The sequence below is a fragment of the Callorhinchus milii genome, unplaced genomic scaffold (genome assembly GCF_018977255.1).
Source record: "Callorhinchus milii isolate IMCB2004 unplaced genomic scaffold, IMCB_Cmil_1.0 Scaffold17, whole genome shotgun sequence".
Lineage (NCBI taxonomy): Eukaryota > Metazoa > Chordata > Chondrichthyes > Chimaeriformes > Callorhinchidae > Callorhinchus > Callorhinchus milii.
This window is the reverse complement of record NW_024704758.1, coordinates 5,817,593-5,838,611: the sequence shown is the minus strand read 5'-3', so window position 1 is coordinate 5,838,611 and position 21,019 is coordinate 5,817,593. Positions and strand designations below refer to the sequence as shown.

General features: G+C 45.2%; 1 protein-coding gene across 3 annotated transcripts in view; it reads right to left on the bottom strand.

The window, feature by feature from the left end:
- Positions 1 to 19,568, bottom strand: part of pik3c2a (phosphatidylinositol-4-phosphate 3-kinase, catalytic subunit type 2 alpha) — a 41,333-nt gene extending 21,765 nt beyond the window's left edge. For all 3 annotated transcript variants that reach the window (XM_042341369.1, XM_042341370.1, XM_042341371.1), the window contains exons 1-10: positions 18,395 to 19,568; positions 12,872 to 12,972; positions 12,173 to 12,330; positions 7,645 to 7,765; positions 6,965 to 7,076; positions 5,038 to 5,117; positions 4,886 to 4,949; positions 3,846 to 3,992; positions 2,807 to 2,852; positions 1,699 to 1,921 (exon numbers count right to left, since the gene is read on the bottom strand). In XM_042341369.1, coding sequence (XP_042197303.1) covers positions 1,699 to 1,921; positions 2,807 to 2,852; positions 3,846 to 3,992; positions 4,886 to 4,949; positions 5,038 to 5,117; positions 6,965 to 7,076; positions 7,645 to 7,765; positions 12,173 to 12,330; positions 12,872 to 12,972; positions 18,395 to 19,504 — 2,162 coding nt within the window. In that variant the 5' untranslated portion in view covers positions 19,505 to 19,568. The remainder of the gene's footprint in view (positions 1 to 1,698; positions 1,922 to 2,806; positions 2,853 to 3,845; positions 3,993 to 4,885; positions 4,950 to 5,037; positions 5,118 to 6,964; positions 7,077 to 7,644; positions 7,766 to 12,172; positions 12,331 to 12,871; positions 12,973 to 18,394) is intronic.
- Positions 19,569 to 21,019: the final 1,451 nt, after the last annotated feature.

The window sequence follows — 21,019 nt, the reverse complement described above, 5'->3', positions numbered from 1 at the left end:
CACAAACAGTCGTGGATTGAAGTGACTAATTTATTATTTTTTTCTTGAGGGATTATTATTAGGCGTGTGGAGTAAGGAAATTTGCCCAAGGATAAGTAGCAGGAATCTTGCCAGACTTGGAAAGAAAGCTACATTGTTTTAGCTGGTTGAACTCCAGAAGTCACCTGCAACACACACTCTCTTGCCAACCTGCGTATAATACGCCAGGGTATCAGGTAGGCAGGATGATTCTCTCCAGGGAGAAAGTGCGCATTCCATTCCAGAGATGGAAATTTCCACTTGTAGGCAGCATACAAATATAGAACTCACTATATAGTTTGGTGATGGGTTTCATCCAGCTGATGGAAAAATAGGGCTCCACCTTCCGGCTATGACATGACTGGCTCAGAGAGACTCAGAAGTGTAGACAAGGTTGGTCAACTAGGATAACTACAGAGGACTTTTGTGGGTGGGGTGGGGGGGGGGGGGGGCGGGAGTGGGTGCGAAGGGAAAGAAAAGGAAAGAAGAGGGAAAAGGAGCCATTGAGCAGACATTTTCTGCCCTCTTCTGCAATTTAGCAGAAGCAAACCCCCTCCGCCCGAGAAATAGGAGAGACAATTTGCAATTTGGTGGCAACCTGGGAGGTGGGGGCCGGGGAAAACAGAACAAACCCCTGATGCAGAGAGGAGTCTGTCAGTCGGCAAAGAGGATAAAACAGCACAACTCTCAAAAAAAAAAAGGAAAGCAGCCCAAAATAACTTTTGTTTCCCAAATATATATTAAAAAAATCCCTACACTTATGTGCTGAACCCAGTTCAACACTGCAATGCTCAAGAGCTGAAGATTTCAGTGAAAATATCATGATTGTTGGTTGAGTTGAAACCGGGTCAGATTTATCAGGTTTGCTAGCCCAGATATTAACATTTTAAAATATATTTGGATATTAAAAAAAAACGCACACAGAGCAGACTGTCTGGCTGGATTATTTCAGTGCTGTGCCTCCAGTTAATTTACCTGCATTCCACTCAAAATCAGCACTAGCTAGGCCCAAAGCTCTGAGCAGAAAGAAGCCTGTGCCAGATTGTCACGGAAGGCTGTTATTTCTTTTGGCAAGGTTTAGATGGGAAGAGATTTTTAAAATCTAGGTCAAAGTTCCTGAGGAGCCATCTTGACTGAGAGGTTCAACTGGGCAACTGGTTAAGAGTTTACCTCCAGAGCACGTGCAGGGCTACAAGTGAGTTGAAGGCAGATGCTCAGGAGCAACATTTCCACGAGGGAGGTTGAGAACACAGAAGCTGCTGCTGGAAAATGTGATCGAGGCCGAAAGCATCATTGCATTTCACTGGAAACTCGACGGGGTGGGCGGGGGGCGATTCACATAAGAGTATAATCATTCGCACAGACTGGATGAGGCTGTTTCTGTGCTCTAGTCTTTGTCAGCAGGAAGCCACTTGGCCTGATGTGTCTGCGCTGACTCCATTTTAATCCATTCACTTGCCTTTCCTCCAAACTCTTTTGGTGCCGAGTATCCCTTTCCTCACCTCTCTCTACCACTAGCCACCCACACAAACCCATCTCACTGTTTACAAACAGTTCGGTCATCTGTAAGTTCCATGTTCAATCGTGCGCCACATGTGTCTTGTCCGTGTAGCACTCCGGGACACTACCCCTGTATAAATGCAAGTTGTTGTTGCGTACGGGCTCTGGGCCACTCCTCACCTACTGATCCAGGCCGGGGGGATCCGGTGGGCGGCGAACAGGGTGAACTGAAGATGTTCCTTGGTGGCTCGGGCCTCCCTCGTGGGCTTGGCGCTCGTGGGCAAGGCCCCAGCGGAGCCTGGGCTGCAGCTGAAGGAGCTTAGGTACTGCTGTAGTAGCTCATTCACAGCCACGGTTAGCTCACCCAAGCTTCCCTCCAACGCACTCACTGCAGGCACAGAGCCTGCAACAGGCCAAAATCATCAATGTTATAATAATAATAAAAATAATAATAAAAACAACCATCATCCTTGCATTTGATACAGCGCTTGATCACATTGTTGAGATGTCTCAAAGCACTTCACAGGATATATTGGAAAGTGAATTGGCTGTATATTTTGTGAGCGAAACACAGCCACCAATTGTGCACAGCAGTGTTTCAAAAGCAGATGTGGATTGAGTGACCAAATTATTTATTTATTTGAAGGCATTATTACCCCCGGAAACGAACTGCCAATGGACTAACAACCAGGTTCCTACTTACTGCTTGGTAATCAGAAGCGTGTAGAGAAAGGAAACTTGGCAAACGTTTCACCCTGCCCAGGAATCAAACCCAAGTCATCTCACTTTTCTCCCCCATCCAACACATCAATTTGCATTGTCATTCCCAATCTAAAACAATAAGTCATCTACAGTCCGCAATCTAAAATAATAACCTCCCCCAATGCAAGACACTTGGATCTCTGTCTAGTCACGCTGAGGCCTCATTAAGAAGCCTTAGTCATTCCATATAGGGTCTTGGTTCCTTTAATTGTGGGGAGATTTCTCTCCCCTCCACCCCTGCCAATCATCTCCTCCTGCATCAAGTCATTTTACTCCTCTCTCTCCCTGACCTCACCATAACTACCCATCTAGTGTCCAGCTGCTTGTTCCCTTCAAGTGAGCATCTGATCCCCTCAAAAACAAAAAGGGAATTGTTCTCAGGAGAGAGACTGGACCCACAAGAAAAAACACATTTCTGCTAAAGCTGGAGCTCAGAGGCATCACAAGAACGTTAAATATTACATGACAAACTCATAATTGCTCAAATAAACAAAGAACCTTTTCAGCTTGCGTGGCAGCGACTCACCATTCTTTCCACCATCACCTGAGTCATCACCAACCTTCGATCTGACCTGTGGAAGAGCAGACATGGTAGATACTGGTGTCAGAGTAGATCAGTCATTAAAGTATTAAAAAGGAGGCTATGAGCACAGCTGAATCAGCAATGGGGGGGTGGGGGAAAAGTACTGGATGTTGCAGCATCCAAGTTTTTGGCAGTGGTGATGGTGGGGAATATAGAGAAGGAGGTAGGCTCATCAAATGCTCTGCCATGATCAAATAGCCTGTGGTTGCTGAACTCACACACTTGGGGCAAGGTGCCAGAGGACAACCGATGTCTGTTCCCAGTGAAAAGGACAAAAAAAAGTGAAATTGCCCTCAGAAGATAGCAAGTGAGTGACCAATTTTACAGATTGTCGGCCAGGACAGTGGAAACAACTCTCTTTTTCATGTGGTGCCATGGGATCCTTAATGTCCATCTGAAAAGGCAGACGGGACGTTGGTGTGTAACACCTCGTCTGAAGGATGGCATCTTCAACAATGGTTACACTCCCCCAGCGCTGCACTGGATTGTCAGCCTAGTCTTGTGTGCTCAAAGTCCTGACTTGGGCCACTAACTGAGCCAAGCTGATCAGATAAAGCCTCAGTTGTCTGGTGTTTAAAAGGCAGACTGACCAGCTGGCCATAGATTTACTTCCTTACCGATCACACAATAAGAGAACTAAATGGGAACACACCGATCGAACAATGCTTTTGTTGATTTTTCTATCAGCTTCACTGTAGCCCTTTCCTGTACGCTCCCCACTCATTCCCTTGCAGTGGGCAACACTGCAGCTTTTGTGTGTGGTCATAACATATGCAAACAAAAATGCATTTCGGTTGCAAATGTTTCCGTATGATGCAAACTCAGCTGAACTCCAGATAACCCCAAAGAAATAAAAGTGTTATGGCTCTTTCGCAACTCAATCCAGGGCCAAAGTCAAATGCCATCACAAGGCATCAACATAAGTTCCGAAGAGAAAATGCATTGCAATATGGATTTAGGCATCAATCGGGAGTAGACATACCTCCAATGTTTTGCTCTTTGGTAGGCTGACGGCACGCTTGAGTTTCTTTACGGCGTCAGTGATGGTTTTGGTCTCCACACCATCCAGTGCACTGCAAATGTTCTTTACGGCCTGGATGACCCGGTCCACAGTTTTGTACTGTTTGTTCTAGTTAAACAGGAAAGCAGTCATCTCTCAGATGTGGGTAAAACCATGCATTACAATAGATCAGGCAATGGCGGTGGGGCACAGGGGCAGTTGGGGGGAGAGAGGGGAAGGAGATGAGAAGGGAGGTTTCTGCTCCCGACTGCTATTCAGAGACTGTAATGAGATGCCTGTTGGAATGACATGGATGTCAGGCAAGGTCGATAGAGGCAGAATGGCCTCATCCTGTTTTCCCAATGTTCCTGTGAGAAATGAGCCTCTGTTGAGACTTGGGCATAAACAATGGCCCATTCACTCCAGCAGTGGAACCACACTCAAATACCAAGAAACCTGGAACCAAACACCTTTATGAGGGCAAAGGGTTGGAAAAATCCATCGGGAAATTTCAGATTCCCAACAATGAGACTCACTCAATTCACGTATCCTTTATCAGGCAATTAAAACAATAATAATTCTTGCATTTGATATAGCACTTTTCACATCTTCTAGACGCTCGAAGCACTTCACAGGATGCAATATAAAGTGAATTGACTGTATATTTGTGGGCGAAATGCGCAGCCAATTGCACACAGCAGTGTCCCACACACAGCAGTGGATTGAGTGACCAAATTATTATTGTTTTTTTCTCTTGAAGGATTATTATCAGGCATGTTGAGTAAGGAAACTTGCCCAAGTTTCACCCTGCCGGGAATCAAACCCAGGTCTTTCACTTGTGAGGCGAGTGCTCTAACCACTGAGCTACAGGACTCCAGCAAGTACGCTTAGTGTATTTCTTGAGGCAGGGTTCAGTTACCCAATAAGTTCAACTCAGAAGGACACTCATCTGACTCACTCAATAGTTCACTGGATGTATAAAAAGCCCCCTTAATTCTCTCCCCAACTGCAAGGTGACTCACCTCATTCTGCAAGCATGTCTTAACGTGACCGTGATAGGTTTCTAGGAGCTCAGTGAGACTCTGCCTGCAGCACAAAAGAAACCACAGCAATGTCTGAATAAACTGTCCACCTTCCCAAATGGTAGCAATTAAAACTTAAACTGTCTCTTCACCTGCTGATGATTTCTTTGAAGGGCTTTTCCACCTTTTGTAGAAACTTCTCCAGATCTGTAGGCACTTCATCGTCATCGGCCTGTTTTGACAGTAGAAACCCTTAGATTGATAATACTTGCATTTGATATAGCGCCTTATCACGTCTTTGAGACTTCTCAAAACGCTTCACAGAATATACCGTAAAGTGAAGTGACTGTATATTTTATGGGTGAAACACTGCAGCCAATTGCACACAGCAGTGTCCCATAAACAGTCATGGATTGAGTGACCAAATTATTATTTTTAATTTTTTTTATTTAGTACTCTTGTAAGTACTCTTATTTAGTACTTACTGACATTAGCTATGTACTCTTGTATGTACGTGGCCAATATCCAGATGGGAACAGACGCATGTGGAGTCCTGTAGCTCAGTGGTTAGAGCACTCGCTTTGCAAGCGAGAGACCTGAGTTCAATTCCAGGCAGAGGGCGAAACCTTGGGCAAGTTTCCTTACTCCACACGCCTAATAATAATCCCTCCAAAACCAATAATAAATTGGTCATTTTCAATCTATGACTGTTTGTGGGACATTGCTGTGCGCAATTGGCTGCCGCGTTCGCCCACAAATATACAGTCAATTCACTTTACAGTGTGTTCTGTGAAGCGCTTTGGGACGTCCTCCCGACGTGAAAAGCGCTATATCAAATGCAAGGATTATTATTATTATTATGTGTACGACACTTTTATATCAGGAGATATATCAAGAGAGTTGCGTTAGTTGACATCAAGTTTGGGAACGCACACGAGTCGGAGTCAGATGTCCCACTGACTTTGCATGCAGGAGGTCATGGCAATGACGAGCCACCAATTTGCATTTAGTTAGCGCCCTCCATGCAAGATTGTCTGAGTGTTGTACACTGGTGGGTGTTAATAGCTGAGCAATGGAGAAGAGGGGGAAGTGACCATAGATGGTTGTAGAGGCAAGTTTTCAGGAGGAATTTAAAGATCAATACAGTTGAGGCAAAGGGAGTTCCAGAGATTAGGGGTGCAGTGGCTAAAAGCCTGGACTTGGTGACTTTTGCACCCTTGGAATGAGTCACATCTGAAGCTCCAAAAATTGATTATAGAAAAGCGCAGGAGGCTTGGAACGCATTTCAAGAGGGATTTAAAGACTCAATGTAAAAATAGCAGAAACCTACATAGTTCAGAGAATCATGGAATAAATCATGGTCATTGGAGGAGCTTTCTGCTTCAAATTAAGGAAGTCACCCTTCCAAAACTACCCACTAAATTGTAGTTTGGTGATTTTTCTTGTGGCAAGACGTCAGTGGTGAGAAATGGAAATCACCCTTGCATTTGACCCAATGCCCACAACATAGGAGCAGTAATTACTGTGAAAAGTTTCAATGCTGTAGGCAAACCCTGCAGCCAATTTGTGCACAGCAGCGGACAGCCATCAAGTGAATGACCATTTTTATCTGTGGGATTGTTGGCAAGAACAAGGTGTTCTCGTGTTGAGGAATCTTTAAGGTCCACCTGAACATGGGGATAGGACCTTGGTATAATGATCACCAAATATAAACAAGGTAATCATCTCCCGCTTATCTTTCCTGCTCTAACCCACTCCCAATCACTCACATTATGGCTTACGATCCTCACTGCCAGCAGCTATCAGGAAGACTTTCACTTAAAGAGTGAACTGGATTGAGCTCATACACATGCACAAATCATTTCTGGCATGCAAGCTGTAAATTCCCTAAAGACACTCCTTTGCATCACCAGTTCATAAATTAAGCCAGCACATGTCCCATTCAAAACACTGAAGGCTTTTCACATCTAGATTTAATTATGGGGATTGCAAGAGAGTCGTAAAATACACACTTCGGTTCAGACGAGACTAAGAAAGATCTTGTATCATTTCCTGTTGTTCTCAGTGTCGGAGGCTTACCGTACGAGCCAGGGCTCTGCAGATTGTACTGTGACTCATCAGCTGCAGCTTGATCTCTGTGTCACACTTGCGGCAGTTTTGAATGTATTCGTGGCTCCCCAAGCAGTGTTTACTGTGAGCCGTGCAAAAGAAAAAAAACATGTGATACAGCACATACACTAAATCAATCCTTACATTTGATATAGCTCCTTTCACGTCAGGAGGACTTCTACAAGGGCTTGGTGGGATTTACTGGAATTTGTAGTAACTGTATCTTGTAGACGAATGTGACAGACAATCCGCACGTAGTACCACCTCACAAAGTCATGAAGTAAATGACCAATTTTATTTGTGGAATTGCTCAATGGGTTACAGAGTGACAAGAGCCACATTGGAATTGCAAACCCACTTATAAATTGCATATCATTTCGAAATTGGCCTGCAGTGATCACGCTCTTCAAAAAATAAGATGCCTTTAAGATAATGCATGGCCACTTAATGACTGATCATAGTTTTAGCTCCACGTGCATCCATAACATTTCATTCACCCAGAAACTGACCTTTGGCACACACAAAAAAAACACCCAAACTAGTTAACTCATGCGACACAGACCCACTTTATAGTCCAAACTCTTGAATTCCTCCCCGGCAGCGTATTTGGAAAAGGAAAAAGATGAGTTTGGTAAAGTTTTTTTTTTTACTTTTGCAAGACTTCTTCTTGTCCACAGACTTTCAGGATGTAACTGTCCATATTAACTTGGTTCAGGTCATCATGAACCCAGCAGAGAGCTTGCATTATAATAAGTTCAACGTGGGAGCTCACTGTAAGAGACAGCAAGAGGTTAAACATCAGTATAGGCTAAGAATACATCAATTCATATAGATTTTCTCATCAAGAAACAGATTAGATTGTTCTATGTAGAATATACAATAAAGGAGGAAAATCAGAAAGGTAATCTCTTCTGAATTCATTTCAACCAGTCCTCAAAAATCCGCTGAAATTTACATAATGTACATGAGACTACACCCAGAAACATTCTTCGTCTCTTAAAGACCTTAAGCAATATGTCCTTTCATCACAGCCATTGCATTGTCTGGTATAATACCCTACAGACTACGAAAAGAGATTCACGACAAAAGAAAAACCCCCTAATTATACAGGTTAGAAATATTAATCTTGGAACTAACTTGAGGAAGTCATAAGCAAAAATCACAGAATCAAAGAGTAAGTATGCAAGCGGAATTATGTTGTAATGGAATTCATAGCATTATTTCAGACGAGTTTAATCTTTGATCAATGAGCTAAGCAATTTAAAGCATCATACATGGAGCCTTTCCAGGAACTTTAGCACAGAGGGTGGTTGGAATGTGGAATTCTCTGACCTAACCAGTTGTTCAGCCAGAGTCCATAAATTGTTTTCAAAAGGGACTGAAAATAGATGTTTGAGGAATATGGAAGGGGATTAAACTGGGAGACTGGATATGGAACAAAAGAAATATACAATACAGTAGACAGTCACTTGGCCCATTATTTTGTGTCAGTATGGAGAGAACCATCCTCTATAATTGCAGACTTCATGCGGTGAACAAACCATTTCTGCACTCAATGGTCTTGGATTGTAAGCCAAGCAAGCTCAGGGCCTATTTAGCAATGTCAGGCATGTTGTAAGCTACACGTGCAAGTGGGATGAACAACTAAGACTGTGAATATAGGCAGAGGCTTCAATAAGTCAAGTGCACTCAATGTCGCCTCATGCCAGAACCACAGGGCAGCATCGACACCCTGAAACAGCACACAGGGAGTTACAATATGTGAATGGCGAGTCTCTCTCCAAATCTGTCCACTTCCATCTGCCTGCAATTAGCAGGTGACAGAGTTACGTACACAGTACACTGAACTTGGCAGGCAACGCAGACTCGCCTCCCAAAGGCACTTAACCTAGCTGCACTCTGCCAATGTTTTGTTTACATTAAACACAGAGGGGTTAAACGTGGCTGGTTAGAAAGCTCAAATCATTACCACCTTGTAAAAAAATACACACAAATATATATGTGTGAATTCCAAGAGCAGGTATTCACCGTAGAGTACGGACACGTATTCATTCAGTGGTCAAATAGTGAAACTAAGTCTTATAGTTAACTGATCATCAGGAAGGTCATCGCAATTCAGATTCGTCCAGTACTTTAACTCAACAGCCAGCTTGCAATCGCTCAAAGGAAACCAAAGCTGCAGAGATACTATGCCCTATTAAGTGCCCAACATGGATATATTATGTATTTATGGATTAATTTTTCTATTTCTATTTGAAATCCAAAGCATTTGGTTGCTTGACAGATAGAGGCTTGAAGGTATATGGGGATAAGACTGGTCAATAGGATTCAATGGATGCCTTGATCTGAGAGCCTGTGCTGACTCAATTGGCTGAACAGTCTTCTTCTGTGCAGTAAATTTCAATGATTCTATGCCTGTGCAAAAGGAATGCTGTAATCAAAATTGAGATTCATCTCTACTCAAGTTCCTGGAACAAAGGACAATACTTGGACAACAATCGGCCTTTCTTGGAAATTGCAAGAACAGGATGCCACATCCCTGCGAAACAGCATTTCTATACAATACAACTGATATTGTAAGATGTCCAATTTAATCCTGCGACGATATAACCCAATTACGATCCATTTTGTAACGGCACAGCACACATCTACCCCAGGGGCAGCTTGAAACCCTCAGCACTCTCCTTTGTAATAAAACGCACAAGCGACTCAGTAATCATATGTGTATTAGAAGGCAAATTTCTCAGTTCTTTTCAAAATAACGACCGATATTTTATGATCTTAGCCTCACGCCATTTATTGGGCAACCCCAACATCCAAATAAAAATGTTGCCTCAATTTGGAAGTTGGCTTTACCCCAAGAACAGATTGCGTAAACTTGGTCTGTATGCCCTCGAGTTTAGAAAGGTGATCTGATTGAGGTGTTTAAAATGATAAAGGGGTTTAATACAGAGAAATGATTTCCTCTGGTGGGGAAATCAGAACAAGGGGGCATAATCTTAAAATTAGAACTAGGCCACTTTGCAGTGAAATCAGGAGGCATTTTTTCACGCAAAGGATAGTGGAATTCTGGAACTCTAAGAGTATCAAGGCAAAGGCGGGTAATTGAAGTTGAAGTACAGATCAACCATGATCTAATAGAATGGCGGAACAGGCTCAAGGGGCTGAAACTACTCCTGTTCCAGTGTGGAAAGAATTTCAATTAAAAAAAAAAGCACTCCAGTTAGCAATGCTGGGAATCTGAATTAAAAAAAAGTTGGAACTTGCTGTGTAATTTCAGAACTATGTTTACTGAAACTTATTGTTTTTTAGAAAAATATCTATTCCCAAGAGAGCAGCAGGCAACTAATATACTGGAGTCTGCAGGCAACATATTAAACTGATGCGGATTTCAAACCCTAATTATTTTGAATGTGTTGGTAATTATAGGCTCACAATGCATGGACTTGAATACAAACGTGGCACTTGAAATAGAGTGCAAAACCACACACACAAAAAGTTAATTCTCCTCCTCCTTACTATTAAAAGCGCTTCAAGACAAAATAAGGCCCTTTTTCAAATACAAGGATTATTAAAATCATTGAATTTTACAGGACAGAAGGAGGCCATTTGGCCCATCATGCCTGTGCGGCTCTTTGAAAGAGCTACCAACTAGTCCCACTGCCCCGTTCTTATCCCAAAGCCCTGCAGTTTTTTCTGTTTTAAGTATCTTATCCAATTCCCTTTTGAAAGCCACTATTGAATCTGCTTCCACCACCCTTTCAGGCAGCGCATTCCAGACTGTAACAACTCTCTGGCAAAAAAAAAACTGCATAAAGATGGATACACCTCTTTTCTCCCTCCCACCACTTTTTAACAGGGTAAAAAAAAAGGAATGAATTCCAGCTTGGTAAAGTATTAACACTGCAGAACTTTTCAGCTGCAAAAACAGATGCTTCGCATTTTTTAGGCATTGCTGATCGAGGCAGGCTTCACTCGGACCAGATTCCACCACCCCCCCACAGCCTCCTGCCTTTCCTGCTCCGGGTCAACGAGGGCCACAAATGAGCTATATCCCGCAAATTTCCCCCCACACCCTTTCCCCTCCCATGATTCACGCTCAAGAGCGCCAATCCTCCAACTGCTCTGCTGTGAAAAACACTGGATTTGACTCATGATGGGCAGCCCCCTGTTAACACTATGCCCCAGGTCAAATAGCTTCCCAGAAAACTCCCAGCACTCTGCCAAGAGATGGCGTGTAAAAGCATCCCAGGCAGACTTGTCCTCCAGTTTCCTCTCCCCGAGGGGGAAATACAACGTGTAAATTCTCCTTTCTGTAGGAGTGCCCCAGGTTACTATAAAATCTGACAACCGAACGCTTCAGCAAGTTGGGATCTAGTTTGTGTGATGTAGGGAGAGAGAGAAATTACGGGTGCCCTTGTTTATGTAATGAGCCGTGGAAGAGTCCAGAAACAGGCTTTCTAAGAGCGTGTTGTGGGAACTGCATAACAGGGGGCAGCAATTTCCTCTTTACACATCTCGCAAATTAGACCCTGATTGAGTCAATGCACCGTGTGTGGCTCTGCAGATTATTTCCCACCTCGCCATTAGCATTTGAGCATCAATGATTAAAAAAAGAAACTAGATTGAAGTGCAGCCAAAAGGAACCTTACCGATTGAAGCAGTTACTTCACCAATTGTTAAGGGAATTTCATTAGTCGGGTTTCTGCTCCCAATCGTTTAGCAAATGACCTCCACCTTGTACAATCTCTCCCATCTACTCCACCGCTAACTCAGGCTCACTATGCGTGCTCAGCCCTCTCTGTGCCATCTTTCGTAGCTGAGCTTTCGGCTCCACCCCTCTAGCACTCTAAGTCTCTCACTCCCCCCCACCACCAATCTTTAAATCTCACTTCAAAGCAAACCTCTGACCACCCTCCCGCCAATCCCTTGCTTGGTGTCCAACTTAGTCCCCATAAAGAAACCCAAGCCCATGTGTGATGAAGGACAAGTTGTTGCTGGAGAGTCATCAGGTGAGGGCAGGGTACTGCTATATAATAGTCTGCTGACACAGTCGTTACACATGAATTATGGCTACTTGGGGAGATGATGGTGGGTGTCTGGCCCCCACGGAACAGTGTCCCCGTGAAAGGAGAGGCTGAAGTCAAACATCTTCAGGAGAGGCGAGAGAAAACTCACCGTCACAGGTGAACGTCACCGGCTGCTGAAATCCTTCGATTTCGATGGAGACCTTAACGCTGGTGCTCTCTCCATTCGTGTCCCAATGAAGCATGATGGGACTCAAAATATAACCGGGATTCGTGGAGTGGTTGTTGTGCGGACACGCAGACCGAATCCTAGATAGAGAGAGATAGGCAGACAGAGAGAGAGAGAGAAAGTTTAAGAAGCTGACTTTGAAACGCACCATTTCATCCAATTTGCAAAAAACTGCACCCTTTTTTTTAAAAAAGGGAGACACAGCAAAGTTCCAGAACAGAGCAGACTAGGCTGCCACTCAGTGCACTGCATTGTCAAAGGCATCATCCTTTGAATGGGACGTTAAAGCAAGATCCTGTCTGCCTGTTCACGGGGAAGTGGGATCCAGCAATCCCCCAAATATAATTGGTCACTCATTCACAACATTTGCGAAGCATTGCTGTGTGCAAATTGGCTGCAGTGTTTTCCTACAAATCCAAAGGTAAAATCCTATGAAGCGTTTTGAGATGTTCACAGTGTGATAAGGCACTATATCAGATGCAAGAATTATTGTTGTACAGTGGGGTGTATTTTTGTGAGTGAAAAAACAAAATATGAAATTGTATAATTTGTATATATCATAGCCCTCACCAATAAATATATAAAACCTTATATAAATATACAAGTGAACCTTGTTCTTACTTGGTGATCTCTTGGCAAAAAGCTGCCACCTCATGATTCTGTGAATCCATTTGATCCAGACAACTAGCACCTGTGGGAACACTGCAGCTCCTATTTTCACCCTGGAATAAAACACCCAACCATGGAATTACATTTTTTAAAAATGCGCAGAACAAACATTATTACAAACATTAACAGATCCAAAAAGCTCAATGTTCTTTTCATTCTTTTTACTTGGATCATTTTCCCACCAGAAATATTCCCCCCTCCTCCCATGCATATTGGGAGTATAATTCACAGGCCACAGGTAAATTTATATATGGCCTTTCATGTTGCGGGCATGGTGTCACACGAGCAAACTCATCACCATGGTTAAGGATATCAGAACCAGGCAGAGTTTCACATACATATGCCACTACACACAGACCTTTCATGGAATGTGCACTCTTCCTCCTGGAGGGACAGGTTCTGCTTCTATTCCAAAGAGTATTATGCATACACAAACTGGCAAGAATCTAGGCTTTGGCACCCCCATCATATGAATCGGAGTAAAGCTGGGAGTTTACCCAGCTAAAGCCACGCAACTTGCCATGAGAGCAATGTTTGACAAGCTTCCTGCTGCTCGTCCAGCTCAGACCATTCTATCCATAGGGCTCTGGCTTGTAGGGTGACCAGAAGTCGAGTGGGAAATATATTTCTTCCCCCAGAGAATTGGAGGCTGTATCCGCAGGTCCTGTTGATGAGCCAAATTGGCTGGTCTGTCATCAGCAGTACCTTGGAGGCAAACATCTCGTCCCAAGTAAAGTTACAATATTTATTTGTGAGCCTCAAGTGGGAGACTATTTATATATAATATATTATTATTAATAAATGTTAAAATAAAATAATTAAAATAAATAATTAACGTAATATAAGGCCATTTGACCACAGGAGAATATCATAGCTCTCGCCCATTGCAATTTCCAATAGAAATGCTGCTGGAGAATCAGGAGCCCCGACCAGCCTCCCACTTACCCCACATGAGGAAGGTTGGAGACAATTGCAGCATCCTGACTGCTGCAATCACTTCACTCAGATTAGAGCAGGATTCAAAACAGCTGAGAGTGGCTGCTGATAAAGAGATTTATGGCTTTTGGAATGAGGGGGGGGTGAGGGGGTTAAAGAAAGGAGTGTTTGGGTGAGGACAACCCATAGCCTCTGTACACTGTCCGGTTCTCTTGAAGACCTTGAGCAGTTATTTTGGACCGCTGTCCTGAATTGCAACAATATCCTGTGAACTGTAAAGGAAGGAAGCTAAAACATTCTTGTGGGCTTCCTCTGGGTGCGGGGAATCACAATTACTTTGACTATGCGTTCTGAGAATTGGCCACATGAAGCGGACGCATTTCAGCTTTTATTCCAAACCTTTTTCTGGTAGGTGGGTGGGGGGAAAGAAGTTTGGGGGGTGGGGGGAGGATATTCCATCAACTATGCCAGACACATGCCAAGTTGTCACTTGAGAATGCCAACAGGAAATTCAGCGTCAACTTCCAAAACAAATGGGAGGGATTTGATAGCTGGGAGCAGGATCCAGTCTCTTGGTATCTTAGTCAGTCTCCAGCTCTGAAGGTAGGAATAGCAAAGGTCAGGAACACGGCAACGATCTAGTCTGTTCAGGCTGGTGTATGTAGGCCGCTGGTTGGTGGAAACTAGCCCGCGGAGGGAGGGGAAAGGGGAAGAGAAAGAAGCCCCCTGTAATCGGTTTACATTAAGCAAAAAAGGCAGCAGACGAGAGCGCTGTGGAACTCAGGATCCATTTACACAAATGTATGGCAGCGTTTGCGTCAAAACTGCACGCAGACTCAACAGTGTCCCCCCCACGCCCACAAAACACGCGATCAATTCACTTTACAACATGTCCCGTGAAGCGCTTTGAGGCGTCTCAACAATGCGATAAGGCACTATATCAACTACAAGGATTATTATTATTTTCCTCTCAAAGCCTCAAACACAACATTGGGAATACGTTTACTTAAAGGTTGTACAGTTCAAGCTTAAAATAAAGTTTATTAAACCCAGAGTGTGTGGAGAGGGGGAAAGAAAGGGGAAAGAAGAAAGCAGTCGATAAATTATACCGTATGCATTCCTTTCTTGCTCTCCCTGGTCTATAGAAAAATGACTCAATTTCAAAAATCGCGCCAGTGATTATAAATCTACACATATATTATGTCAAAAGCGTCAGATTGCTCAACAAAACAAATATTTCTGTGGTTATGCTGGCAAAACATGGCGCTCTTTCAGTGCCAAGAAGCGCTCTGAGATGCCAACCTGCAAGAGGGGCACTATATAAATGCAAGTTGGTGTGGTTGCCAGTAACATCCCACAAAACAGCAAAGATCTGCTTTCATCGCCCTCAACCCAGCGTGTGGGAATTTGGATGGGGCAAGCCTTATTGGCCAGGACATTCTGTAAGTCAAAGGAGTTACAGTATACCGCAATCAGTGTCAGCGTCAAAAAAAATAAATAAAGTGCTGTCTGCAAAAGGAAAAGTGTGGTTTGGCTAAACAATTGGTGCTTGCTCATTTCCTAACTTTTTTTCTCGTGTTCAGCAGGAGACAGGATGTGCAGGTTGCACAATGGGACTGCTATTGTAGGCTTTCAGCCTTGATCACGCAGCGCGCAATGCACAGAATAAAAACCAACAGTGAACAGGCTTGCTTCAAATGCTCTGGACTCATTAAATGCAGTGAGACACGAGCAGAGTTTGCGGAAAGTCATCTTGTGTACTAGTTTCACTTCCTTTTTGGACATTGTGGAGGGATACAAGATCAACAGATTTGATAATAATGTTTCCTTTCATCAGAATGTCAAATCACTTCAGAGGTTTTACTCTGTCGTGCAGGCGAACTTGGCAGCCAACTTGCGCACGTTAATGTCCCGCAACGAATCCTGAAGCGAAAGACTAATTTTAGCTTGCAGATTGTTGGCCAGGATCAAATACAACTCCCTTCTCTTCTTAAATAGGGCCAAGGATTTTTAACATTTGATTTATTCTTAGAGAGAGAGAAGGATATTCTATTCCACTTGCTTGCTGTTTCGCTGCTCAGTATGGTTGTAATGAGAGATTCCCCTGTTATCAAACAAGAGGTTCGCCTCACGTCTCTCTAACACAGTGGCGGTCAACCTTTTTGGACGGCCAGCAAGATAAATTTTATTAACTGAATGTTTCTTGATTTACGCTATGAATCAATCAAGAAAAAAAACTGGAAACAAAAACATTGATTTTAAAAAACAGACTCACCTAGAATCACCAGGCAAAAATTACAATCCAATTTATATTTATATTGTGTCTTTCACATCAGCATGAAATCCCAAAGTACATTCACAGCACTGGCTATGTAACCGAGCAGGGGGTTAGGGTCCAAGAGGGTGTGGAGGGAAAGATGGCCGAAAGTAGTCAAAGAGGCACTTTTGAGACAATTGGGGGCAGCTGCACAGATACATTTCCTCCCCACCCACCAACAAGTAAGTTTACCCAGGATTCAGTGTCACCCATCGCATTGAATTTTTGAAACGTACTGAACTTCACCCGGTGGTTGCAACACAGGAAACGGGACAAACGCAATGGGAGGAATGTTAGTCAGGAGCTAGTGGAAACGTTGCACCACCTGACAGGAGATCACGTGCAGAAAAAACAAAATGCCACTCTTTAAACTCCCCAAAAATACAACCCCACCCCATTCACCTCCTCACCAGCACAGCCTTTACTGCAGTTACATGAAGGGATCAGAGCGGTTGTCCCTAGTGACCGAGCCTTCAGTCTCATCCCTTCCAACATCAGCAGCCATCAGGTGGCCAGCACAAACAGGTGGAAATGGTTCCAACCACCCCTGACTAACATTCCTCCCATTGAGCTTGTCCCGTTTCCTGTGGGTGGTGTTACAACCACCTTAGTGAAGTTTAGTAGGTATCGAAAAGTCACTGTTTTAATTGAAGTTGAATCTAAGCTTTCAGCTGTCATGTCCCGAAACTCTCAGACTCAACCCTTCCGCCTTGCTTCCTCCTGGCCAGTCTTCAGATCACATCTGAAGAGCTTCCTCTATGACCAAGCCTACAGGCACCTTCCCCACTCTCTCCGTGGCTTGGCATCAAGCTCCGCCAATTAAGCACTACAAGATTCAAGTCTTGCTGGTTATCCTGAAACCACTCACATGGTGTTCCTGGCAGCTATTCCAACCACAGGGTGGCCCCAGAAACCAGGTGGTCTGTCCACCCCACAGACTGGGCAGCGTTGGCAACCACAAGCCATTAAGACTTCATTCAAGGAAATCTGCCCCCTCACAACCCCCCCCCCTCCAAAAAAAACAGCCAGAAAACAGTGGTCCCTTTCAGCATGAACAGTGCAGTCAAATCCAAACAGATGCAGGTACTTTGTAAACAGCAGTGTGAGCCACAGGGAAAGACAGACAGAAATATAAACCCAATAAGATAATCCTTGTGTTTGATACCATGGCCATGAAGTCAAAATGTCTCAAGGGGTTTCACAGCAAATTGCTGCTAAGTGCACTTGATGGGAAACGCAACAGCTAATTTGTGCACAGAGTGTTCCTATAAACAACCAATTAATCTGTTGGCCAAGACGCTAGGGAAACCTCCCTTCCATTTACAAGCATTGCCATGAGACCTCCAGCCGAGGGGTTGGAATACCTGTTTGTCTCATTCAAAAATCAGCACCTTTTGGCACTTCAGCGTCTGCCCAGACCATGAGCTCAAAAGTCCCAACGTGGGTTTTGAACCCACATCCCTATAACCTAGAGGCAGGGGTGTTGCTGACTGAGCCAATTGTTGATGGTCCTTTGTGAGATGCAGGAACATGTGGCAAGCAGAGAATGTGAAAGTAGGAACCTAGAGAAAACCACTTCTCCTGCGGGATATGGCCTTCCTCACACTAAGGAACACAGTGAAATTATTCACTAACCCCAAACTGAGCTCCGTCAGGGAACCAGAAGCCAACTCAACTTGTCAGCTCCTCAGAGTGTCTCTGACTAACACAGCTTAGACAAGGGGAAAAATTAAAAGGGACACCATCCCCAATAGTGTACAAATCTCCCCCCTTCATGCTGTACAGTGAGGATTTGCACTCGAGGTTGGGAGTTGCGGTGGGGGAAGAGAATTTCCGTAGGCACAGTCAAAGAAGAAGGTCTTGAGATTGGACTTCAAGGTTCAAGGAGGACCTGAGGGGGAGGGGCCCTGGGATGGAATTCCAGAGGGCGGGGGCAGAAGGACAGAGAGCCTAACCACTGATGGTGGAGCAGGCAGGGCGGTGGATGCGGGGCAGGCCAGTATCTACAGAGCGGAGGGATGGTATGGTGGTAGCAGGTTGCAGAGGTAGGGAGGAGGTTTTTAAAGGCGAAGGTTTGGAACTTAATCCTCTGGGGAGAGGGGGAGACAGTGAAGGCGAGGATGGTGGAGGGGGTGATCGCTGCAGAGCTGAACCACACGACAACTCGATTTACACAAACTGTTTAGACTTTACACAGGAAAGAACGAGTGGCAGGACATTACCTGGGAAGTCTTGGTGCCGTGCCCTGAGGCTCGGTGTGAGAGCTGGGAGTTGGTCGAGCGCAGGTTGAGCGACAAACTGCGAGTGACCGAAGCTCCGGAGGTGACCTTCCCGTTAGGCTGTGTGGTCGCTCTTTGGCGCGCTGTGGCGGAGGCAGGCTGTGTGTCATCCTGTCTCTGCAAGACTTGTTCCCAAGGGTCACCGGCGATGGTGACCGCCCCTGGCCCCTCTCGCTCGCCGCCCTCCCCGGGGCTGGGGGCTTCCAGGCGCGGCTTGCTAAGGGGATCGAGGTCCAGCCAGTCAAACATGCTGCTGGCCTCTCTGGCGCCGGGCGAGGTGGCGAGACGTGGGGCCATGGTGCCAGCTGACTCCAGGTCCCCGCTGGACTTGCTGTTCCGCAGATACTCCGAGGTGCTGGCGATCTGGTCATACAGCTTAGCCAGCTCGGGGGTGACGGGCGTATAGACTGGTAGGGCTGGCACCTGCACGGCCACGGCAGGCTGGCGAGGGAACGGCACGAAGCGGTGCCCCTGGAGGCTGAGGTAAAGGGGCTCCAAGGGCCGGAAGCCCGACTGGCCCGGGTAGAAACCATTGCGGAAGGCGTCTGGCTGCTTCGGGAAGCTCAGGGGCGGCTGCGGGGCCTGGTACACTGGCCCCCGAGAGCCCACTGTGGACGCGGCCCACGGACACGCAGGGAAAGCCGGCTGCCCGTACAGCTGACCGGAAAAGGACAAGCTGAGAAGAGGGGCGTTGGGGAGAGTGCGCGGACGGGAACAGCTCTTGGGACCAAAACTACTGTCGAGCAGTAATTTCTCCAGCTCGGCTTCAGTCAGATTCTTGATGTCCAGGTCGGACAGCACTCGCTCGGCCTCTTGGTTCGAGCCCTCGGCCTCCGGAAAGTGGATCAGGTCGTACTCTTGCCGGACCCCCGCCTGGGCCTTCAGGTGGCCGCTGCCAAGGGAGCGGGTTAGGCAGTCTTTGGCGCCCTGGCTCCTCTCCTTCTGCAGCTTAGCCAGGGCTTCTGTCTCCATCTGCAGGGCCTCTTCTCTGCCCACGGCTCGCATGCCAGCAGCCGGCTGTTTGAATCCACTTCTGCTGGATATCTGGGCCATTGTTTCAGTTGGCAGACGCCCATTGATCAGAGGAGGCCATGTTGGCAGCTCAAAGAACCTTCATAAGCCTGGAAAATGGGAACAGAAAGATATTAATGATTAATATTGATTATAATCAGCAATATTCTAGCTCGATACCAGCGCTGGTACATCATCGGAGGTGGAGTCCTGTGGATGAGACATTAAACCAAGGCCCAGTCTGCCCGTGAAGGTGGGCATGAAAGATCCTCACAGCGTTATTCGAAAAAGAAGGGAGTTTTTAAAAAAACAGGATAACAAGGCACCTGATAAAATTGGTCACTCGCTTCACAGCCGTTTACAGGAATTGCTTTGCGCAAAATGGCTGCCACGTTTGCCTACCAATACACAATCACTACACTTTGCAGTAAAATCCTGTAAAGAGCTTTGAGATGTCTCGACAACGTGATCAGGTGCTGTATCAAATGCAAGGATTATAACAAAGATTAGTATAGTCTTGTATTCGATATAGCAGCTTTCAGATTGGGAGGATCTCTCAAAGGGCTTCAGAGGAATTACTGTGAAGTGTAGCAACTGTGTATTGTAAGCATTGGTGGGAGGGTTTCCATGATCAGTGGAATCTCCCTCCAGATTCCACATCTCAGAAAATAGTGGGTTGGAAGTCTGAAATCTGCAAATCCTGCAAAAGCAAGTCAACCAAGCTCAAGTGGTACCAAAATAGATATTAAGTGGGGGGTTGGGGGTGAAGAGAAGATAAATTTAATTAATAAATATAAGGGATATGGGAAGGAGAGACTTTGGAAGTGAACATGCACGCAGATAGACGGTTTGGATCAGACGTAAAAGTAAATTTAAAGATTTTTTTCCATCTCTCTGTTGAATGGCGGAAACTGGGTTTATTACCCAGAAGGGAAAATGGGATTCAGGAGGTGGGGGGGGGAAAACGGGACTTTTCAATTGTAATGCTTGCACCAGATATAGTAAATCTCAAAAGAGTTTCACGCTCAATAGCTGCCACGTTTAGTGACTGGCTTGCCATCAGTCTCTACCACTGTTAAGCTCTCCGAGATACTACCCTGCGTGAAGGGTAGTAGTGCGAGTTGTTGTTGGATTTGTAAGCAAACATGATGGCCAATTTGCACACATCTCTTCCCCTCCCACCTTTTGACAGGCAATGGTGAATACAGTAACTAAACCAGATGAGATTGCTATTACTAGCACTACTAAAATATGCTGACTGGGATTACAGCCAGCTTAATGCTCCATTTACTCAGTCAGCATTAGACTGATAATGCAAGTGTGGTGATCAAGGGGTGGAAGCACCTCTGTACTCCCAGCGAGTGAGCGCAGTCCCAGAGGCAAAAGTCAGGAATCTAGGCATTGCATAAACCAGACCACTGAATCCGAGATGGGAATTGTAGACCATGCTGGTAGTTCAGAGCTGAGATATTCTGAGGGATCAGACTGCCTTGTGAGATGAGATGAGGGGGGGAAAAGAGAGATGAAAAGAAAGCTGGGAAACAGACAGGGAATGGT